Genomic DNA, 8,846 nt, shown 5'->3' with positions numbered 1-8,846 from the left:
CAGAGTAAACAATAATACCATTCCATCTTTCAACCATTTAATAAAATGTATATATAAAAAAATTACCTGATTTAAGACACAAATGCGTAATTATGAAAGGGTGCTTGCTTTAGAGGATATCTGGGAAGTAAGTTCTCACATAGACTTTGTTGTTATTTTGGGAGCCTTCTACTCCAGTTCTCAAAAAAACCTATGCATGTATTTGTTATTTACATCTAAACCTCGACATTTAAACATCATCATAGATGAAAATAAGGACAAAAAGAACAGAAGAAAGGGCTGTCTTACTTTATGCCACACGATTTTAAGAGACAGAACAATTCTTAAAATGTTTCCTGATTTACATTAATTCGTGCAATAACTGCCAAGCAAGATCCTGCTGCTTTCACCTCTGCTGCTGCCAACAGAATCAATCAGACTGCAGAATCAAGCTTTTAAATATACTAACGCATAGTTTAATTTATGTAATACAAACCTACAATGGAAGGCTATAAATATATTAATTCACCCAAGAATCTGTTCAAAAGGGGTAACTACAAATCTAGAAATGTGCTATTTAGACTGCAATCACTGCTTCAGTAAATACCATTTTCCGAGCAGCAAAATATCCTGCTGTGTGTTCTAATATTCATTGACTTAATGTAATCGTCCTTATTAATAAGGAGTTGGCTGCTTTCAAGCCAGCCTTACAAGGAGGTCCTGGTATTTTCCCAGCCCAGGCAGGCAATCAATTTGCCCTTTCTGTTAACATGTCACTGACGTAAAGACACCACTATTTTCTAAAGGTGTCCCCATGAATAAATGAATAAAATAGCCTGCCCAGGCCACACAGACTATTGAAAGGCTGCTTTTGACAGCAAAATGTATTTGAAAGCTTCTGGATCTGATCTGCATAGCCAGTGAGGCTAAGCGCCACACTCAGTGTGGATTAGGTAGTGGGTCTCCTCTCCCAGAAACCTGGAGAGCACACCTGACCCAAATCCAGCACTGGTGACAGGGCATGTCATCTTCTTTTCGTTAGAGCACCCTTGCATGCCTTCAAAAAGAGCAAGCAGCAAAAAGATAATGGAACTGCGTCACTAAATACACTTTGAAATACACCTTTGGGCAGGGGGAGGAGGGGCAAGGCAGGGCAGAGCGGAGGGCTTAGACGTTTAAAACAAACCAACAAGAAATAATTGAGACTAAACCAGGAAAAATTCCCTGTAATTTTTTTTAAAGCTCCCTCTAAGTGATAATACTGCATATAAAACTTTAAAGGGACTTTCTTAATTAATACAATATTAAATCATGTCTTAATAATAGAACCGCAGAATTTTAACTGTTCATAATAAACACATTAGGTTATTTATTCAGCATGAATAATGACAGACACTCAGTGTTAAAGATACTGCAATCATCCCCCACAATGATGAATTAAGATCGTGGCTATTGTAACGTCCATTGTCAGGAGGAAAAAAAAAAAAAAAAAAAAGACTGAGTTGTACAATCACAACAGTGAACAAGATAAAAGTTCATTGGATGACTGCCTGCATTTCCATTTGCTAGAATCAGTACAGACGTTAGTAAGTATTTCTTTGCTTTCATGACAAGAAGTCTATTCTTTAGCATACTTATCTGTGATTAGGCTAGGACTCCAGTATTATTAGTAGAGAAGCTTCTGCTCTGTCCCTAAATACAGGAGTCAATCAAGAAAACAATGCAAGTCAAAATTCCTGAGTGCTTCCCCTCCCCCTTAGACACTCTTAATTTCATTCACAAACCCCACTGGCCAGAAGCACAAGCATTACTGTTAAACATGACCTATCTATGCAAAAATGGGTTTTAAGGATCAGTAAAGCATCTCTACTGAAGTCCTTTATAAATATACAGTACTTCAGCCCAGTACAATCGTTAACTGGCCACAGAGCTTTCAGGAAACAGCTGACTTCAGCAGAAAAGGCCAGAAAAGGCCAGAGTTTCATTCCCAGTGCCACTGGCCATTAACTCCAAGCATCAGTGCAGACAGCTATACACCCCATCCACTCTAACAACAGAAATTCACACGCAGTTTGGTAAGGAACTGGGTTAGGCCGTATCAGAAAAATCTCAGATGAACGCAACGCCCTTCGTGGAAATATCAATCCTTATTTCAGATACAAGGGGGTTTTAGGTGTATTTTGGTTTACAGCTAAAGCACAGAAATCTTTTTGCCACACCAACTTCAGCTACAACCACCGACGACCCCCTTCCCAGCCAGGATACGTTTGCTCTATGAAAACATTACAGAGAGTAGAGAGAATTGCCTAAAGGCGTGTACTGCTCAACTGTGATTTGTCATCAGACACGTCACAATTTTTCACGTTTTTAATGCTATCCTCTGCCAGTGGGTACTCAATAGGGATTTCAATATCATTTTTACTTGAACCATTGTCTTTATGCAGTGCAGAAAGGGAACTATCGTTTTTCTCAGTATAGCCATTAGTTTTAGCCAGGGGGGGCTCCCGCTGACTGCAGCACAGCTGAGAGTCACAAGCTTTTGAGATGCAGGGTGAGCTGCACAGTAGCTGGGAGGTCTTGTGGTCAATGTACTCGGGCTGGATGGTCACAGAATGGATCCCTGCTTCGTGGAAAACCTTCCGTATTTTATAAGCAGCATCTTGGTAATCAGTAGGGGTTTGGCACTTGATATGGAGAGTAGCAATATTCTTCCCACCTGCAAGCTCCCAAACATGCACCTCATGAAGGCTGCTAACCCCCGGTACACGAGCTAGTCTGTCAGCTGGAAGACATAAGAGAAAGATATTAGAGGCTTTGGTGTACTGGCTAATTACTAGCTTTCTCATTAAGAGCCCTATCCAAAAGCAGCAGTGTCTGAACTATCTTTTTAAAAGAGCTGTACTTGGTAAAATATGTCTACTCCCAGCTACCTTCAGTTCAGCCTCCAGATGACCACACGAGGAGGCCACCCTTCCTTTTGGGTTCACCCGTCCCTCAGGCTCCCTAATGGCAATTTGCCAGCCGTTCATAGAAGCAACGTTAGAGCACCACTTCCTTGGCCAAGACCCCACATCTTCTGGTTTCTTTAGCCCTGAGCACGGTGCAATTCCAGAAATAACCAGTGTTACCTCACAATTAACCAGTGTGAACAACGCCGGAGAGCTACAAAATTAATCAACCTTAATGGAAATTTGTAAGCTGTTTTGGAACCCTTTCGGAAGAAGCCGCTGCAGGGTTGGGAAATATTGTAATTCAATGTTGTTTCTTTCACAAACATCCCACACAAAGAATTAACAGCTCAAGACCTGGTATTTTTGATGTATTGTTGGAGTACCACATTCTCAAAATGCATGCTTTAACTAATCCAGAGAGATTTGAGTTATGTTGCTAGGACACAGGCATGTGACTATTTCTCACGGTTCTTGAGAATTTAGAGCTATTATGAGTAAATAATCCAAACATGTCATTCCAGAAATAACATATGCATTGAAATGTATCATTAAAATTAATAGCGTTTCAACAACAAATTTGACTTACTCAGTAGTTGCATATTAACACCTTTGGGAACCATCTGCAACAAAATAATTGAGGTCTCCTTGATAAGTGGGAACGCAGAAGACAAGATGATGAACACCATAATTATTGTCAGGCTTGGATCGATGTAGCACTGCCAATTACATGGAGCATTCCCCAGAGGAAGTACATGGAAGATTGTAGCAGCAACTACCACAACCACAGATCCAAGTGCATCTCCCATAACATGCAAAAGAACACCTGAAACAAATGGCACAACTTCCATTAGTGGAGGGTTTTTTTTGGGGGGGGGGGGGGGAGAGTAATGCTGCATTTTTCAAGTCTGTTCTACTTGACATGAAAAATGCAATATTCCAGACACTAACATCATAACCGAAGATTTCAATAACAGCTTTCAGAACAAAACAGCAAGGGAAATACTGACTCTGAACCACAGCTGCTTAAGTGGGATGCATTATTAAACATGTAGGGTATGCTAGCAACTGCGGTCCAACTGCAATGCCATGGCAACGTAAAATGTGTTTGCTTAAATGCCTGCAGATTATTAAGAGATCCTGGCACATTAAATCTCAATTCTCAATTAAAAATTGATGACTAAATCTATCCATTCTACCCTGGAAGCTAAGAGAGCCACAGACCACCCCCAGTGACAGTTATTCTCCTCCATCAGCTTCTGTGACACTGTTGAAATCTGAAAAATTACCTAAGTGAAACCTAAGCCCATTCCTATGGCTCCAAATGCTCTCAAACTCCAATTTTCAGATCAAGCTTGATTACTAGTCATATTAAACCTTGTCCCACCAACACTACTAGCCCTCAGACCCCCAAAAAATCAGAATCTGGTTTAAGAGTCAGTCACATAGATGCCACGGTTTAATGTGTACCTGGACTACTCTAAATCGAGAGGAACACTGGGTACCACTTTTTCAACTACAATGATCAAAGTAGTCTTCTTGCTATAAAGTTACAATACTAAGAACTCCTTCTTTCTTCTTTTTACTACTTTACATAATCTTCCCTCTTCCCATCATTGCTCAAATGCACTCCAGTTTTGTCAGTCTTTACTGTTCAGACTCAGATTTCATTCCAACCCATGCCTAATTCATAACATCTCTAAATATATGAAGTTAATTTCTTTGTCAATACTTTTTATTCAGAGTCTGAGAGAGAATAAAATGGACCATCTCCTTTTAACATCCCTACGACAAGCACTTTCAAGAGCTTCATGCCAATTTAATCACTTCCTCTGGGCTGGAGAAGCTGTAAAAGGCTCCCTCCGAAACTCATCAACAACACAGCTAAGAGTTTTGACTCTCTGGTGATGCTAGACAGTGGATTAGACCTAGAGCTATGCCTGTGCTGCTGTTTCTTGCCAGCTCTGTGCATGAACGTTGATCTTCTGTGTGAGAAAAGGCAATAACCACTGGAGTTCCTCCAAATCACTTGGGTCAGATAAGAAAGTACAAGCTTCCAGCGAGTCCAGCTCTTTCTGCTGGAGTCAGGCGTGTTCTGCCCCATTTGGCAGACTCCCACAGGGTTTTACTCCTCCTAACAGTGTTGCAGTGTTTCCTTTTCATTTACAAATAATCCTGATTCAGCATGGGCTATCAGCTATTGCACAAACAAGAGGGACAGGTAGGATGCAATTGCCAAGGCAACTAACGAGAGAGCACAGCTTAAAAAGAACAGGAAAATAATTCAAAAGAAGACTTTCTGAAACAAGAAAAAAGTAAGTATGTCAGAATTTTGATAAATTGTGACTTGAGAATATGGAATTTGGAAAATGCTTATTTTACATTACTAACATCATTAATACGTATGTCTTGGTTACGCATCACATAATGAGGGCCTAGACAGAAATGAACCCATTTCCCTATCGATCCCCAAAAGCTATGGTTATAAGATAGAACTGAAAATGAATTTTTATTAAATAAAGTCAGTATGGTAAGACCATAGGTAATGCATAGTTTCCAACAGCTTGTGTTGGAAAGTCTGAACTACTCTGCATATGCTCAAGAAGTAAAAGGAATAGTTTTACACTACAAGAATTAATCCTGTCAGGCAGAATGTATGTATTCCTGTTCCTAACACTTTTAAAATCAAGGAAGCAGTTCCTCTGCCAATCCTTTTTGTCCAGCCATGTTTTTCAGGGAGGCTCCGATTCTATAATGTACAGAAATTTTTGCCAAGTGATTATGAAGTAAGTATAGCTATGTAACAACTTCAAAGGAAAAATATAGATTTTTAATCAGAATTTTAAAGACACATATCAGTAGCATTGGCTACAGAAGTAAGTAATATTTGTAAGGACAATAAAAATAAATTTTGCAAAGATAACATACTAAAGTAGCACTTAAAGAAAAATTCTCTTTTTAAAAATCAAAGATGACAGGTATCTTAAAATAACTGACACAAAACTCCTTATCCTTCAGACATTTTTTAAAGTTTCCAGCATCATTATGCCTAAGCACTGTTGTTCAGGCAAGTAAGGCTTTCTCTAAAATACAATAAGAAATACATTGATTTCTTATTCTTCTCTCCTCCAGCCCTGAAAGTGACAGTTCGCTTTTCCTGCTCCAATAATCTTACCACTATAACACCATAATATCCAGTGACACCAATTTCTAGACATTCAGGAAAGTGTTGTGGCACATGGTTTGATCTCCAAAGTGTCTTCCCTTACAGACACATTTGTGTAACTCTGAAAACAGTTTTGAAAGACAGGTAGACAGACACACACCAAAAAAAAAAAAAAAAGCGCCAGGTGCCTGACTGCCATGTCAAAGTCTTAAGCTGAATTCACGTGATGCCAACTTACAGGACTTTGGGGGAATATCAGATGCTGATAGGTGACCATAAGAAGCCTGAAACTACCATTCTGTTTCAGCTTTCTGACAGCCCTTTCCTTGGGGACAAACTCAATGTTTAATTGAGCTTAACTCAAAGATACCTCCTTTTGGCTCTGCTCGGAATAGGTATGTAAACTTGTATGCATATAAACACCTATACAGAGAGGGAGAGAGACACTTGGTTAATTTATTCCTAGAAGTAGCTATACAGTTTCACTCCGCAGATACCCAGAGAGCTGCTGAATTACAACATAAGAAGGGCTGAGCCTGTCACAGACTCTCTCAGGGACAGGTTCACAGTTCAAGGACCTGGAAAAACACTGTGCTGAAGCACCAGTTTCAGCACCTTTTCCCTCATGCTGACAACAAAACACTATCATCAACCTCAGGATTTAAAGAAATTCTGTTTTCTGCCCAAAAGCATTTGCAAGTTTAAAACTGCTCAACTACTACAGCAGTGACACTCAAAGAAGCGCCTCATAGCTACCTGCTTTACCTTCCTATAAGGCCTCTAGTGACTTGAGCTTAGTGCAATAGGCTTTGCCTCCTTTCCAAAAAGTTCAGCTGCACTCTTCTATAGAATTAAAATCAAAATGTGAGCACACTTGGAGCCAAATCAGCATCACACTATATTGTTATTATCTATGCTATTTCATACAACCAAAACCTTTCTGCTAAAGATAACAGGGTCCATATACATAGAAGAGTCCTGGGCTTTTGCTCCATTTCTTACTGATATTGGGGGGGGAGGGGAAGTCTGAAATGGAAACCAGAAAGTGTTTAAAGTTAATATAATATTAGCAGTATACTCCCATGCTGTACCTCTGATGTTCAAGGCTTCAGACTTTTTCTCTTTTTTCTTCTCAGAGCCCTCTTCAGGGCTTTTTTGGTCATTTGGTGAATCACCTGCATTCAAAGAAGAAACGCTGTGTTGTGTATAAGTTCTACAAACAGAAAAAACATCAACCTTCTCAAAACCAACTTATTTCAAAGATGACGAGAAGAAAAAAAAATACAAGCCAAAACATTTTCCATGCAGCTCTCTGAGCAACACCTCCTTCCCCCATCCCAAGCAGACGCCCAGCAGCCCGGTGTAAAGTACAAGGTGAAAGAGGCAGCGGGTGTCTGAGCGAGGTTAGAGAAATTCCCTGGGGCCCATGAGCGGGTTTGGGGCTGAGAAAGGGCCCAGAGGATGGGTCAGGCAGCTCAGCAGGTTCTGGGGACAAGCGGGAGGGACAGAGGGGACGGGGAGGGATGGGGAAGGGTGCGAGGGGTGGGGAGAGGTGCGGGACAGGAGGGGAAGGCTGGATGGCGAGGCGAGGCGAGGCAGCGAGGATGCAGCCGAAAGGCACCTGCTTCATTCGCCTCCCCCGTCGGGGTACCACCGGGCACGGCCCGCGGCGTGGCGGCAGCAGGCGGGCGGCGGCAGCGGCAGCAGGCGCCCCAGTCCTGGAAGACGAGGAGCCCCACGAGGTTGACGGCAAGGCCGAGGGTGCCAACAATGAGCACCAGCTGGGCATCATCGATGGGCTCGGGCCGGGCGAGGCGGAGGATGGCCTCCATGAAGATGGTGAAGCAGAGGGCGGTGAGGAAGACGGCGTTGCTGAGGGCCCCCACCGCCTCGGCGCGGCTGTAGCCGTAGGTGGCGCGGGGGCCCCGGCGGCTGCGGCGGGCGATGCGCCCCGTGGAGAGGCCCACGCAGAGGGAGATGAGGTCCGAGAGCATGTTGAAGGAGTCGGACACCAGCGCGATGGAGTTGCCCAGGTAGCCCGACACCAGCTCGGCCACGAAGAAGCCGACAGTGAGCACCAGCATGAAGATGAGGCGGCACGTCTTCCCCGAGTACCGCCCCATGGCGATGATGATTGATGATGATGATGATGATGATGATGATGATGATGATGATGATGATGATGATGATGATGATGATGATGATGATGATGGCGATGGCGGCGGCCGGTCCCACCGGCGCCCCTCTCCCGCGCTAGCGCCGGGGCATGCCCCGCCGCCGAGCAGGCACCGCCGCCAGCCCGCAACAAGTGCGGCCGCCCCTGCCCTTAACGCCGCCGCCCGCCGCGCCAGGCCCCGCCCGCCGCCCGGCCCCGCAGGGAAGGCACCGCCCACCCCGCCCCGCCCCGCCCCGCCCCGCCCCGCCGCATCCGCGGCTGGGAGAGTGCGGGGGCTCACCGCTGCCGAGCCCCCGGGGCTCACGGGTCGTTGGAAACGACGGCGGGCGATACGAAATAAATAAAATACGAAATAAATACGAAATGAAACGGCGGGGGGGGGGGGGGGGGGAGGCGCGAACGTGGCGCGCCGGCTGGAAAAGGGCCCGCTTGGGCGGGCAGGGCCATCCAGGCGAAACCAGAAGGCTGTCCTGCGTGCTCTCCAGGACGCCAGGTACCACCGCGCTATCCGAATACGGTGGAGTTTCAGTGACGGATCCAATAATTATACTCCTTTGGTGCTTTGTTGGTGGCTTAA

At 44.1% G+C, this 8,846-nt stretch overlaps 1 protein-coding gene across 1 annotated transcript; it reads right to left on the bottom strand.

The window, feature by feature from the left end:
- Positions 1-2,163: 2,163 nt before the first annotated feature.
- SLC30A10 (solute carrier family 30 member 10) lies at positions 2,164-8,216 on the bottom strand. Its single transcript, XM_050894821.1, has 4 exons — positions 7,715-8,216; positions 7,185-7,268; positions 3,517-3,753; positions 2,164-2,761 (listed from the first exon to the last, which is right to left on the bottom strand). Exons 1-4 carry the CDS (start codon positions 8,214-8,216, stop codon positions 2,286-2,288), a joined length of 1,299 nt encoding a protein of 432 aa, XP_050750778.1. The 3' UTR covers positions 2,164-2,285.
- Positions 8,217-8,846: the final 630 nt, after the last annotated feature.

Source organism: Gymnogyps californianus, chromosome 3 (genome assembly GCF_018139145.2).
Source record: "Gymnogyps californianus isolate 813 chromosome 3, ASM1813914v2, whole genome shotgun sequence".
In the NCBI taxonomy this organism is placed as follows: domain Eukaryota; kingdom Metazoa; phylum Chordata; class Aves; order Accipitriformes; family Cathartidae; genus Gymnogyps; species Gymnogyps californianus.
This window is presented reverse-complemented; position numbering and strand designations above follow the sequence as displayed.

What these genes read in the sequence shown, in the direction of transcription:
- SLC30A10 (XM_050894821.1), bottom strand. Translation starts at nt 8,216, where the DNA reads ATGGGGCGGTACTCGGGGAAGACGTGCCGCCTCATCTTCATGCTGGTG. An exon ending in TGAAGCCTTGAACATCAGAG is followed by an intron (nt 3,754 to 7,184) that starts GTACAGCATGGG and finishes CATTTGTTTCAG; the next exon opens with GTGTTCTTTTGCATGTTATG. An exon ending in TGTTAATATGCAACTACTGA is followed by an intron (nt 2,762 to 3,516) that starts GTAAGTCAAATT and finishes TATGTCTTCCAG; the next exon opens with CTGACAGACTAGCTCGTGTA.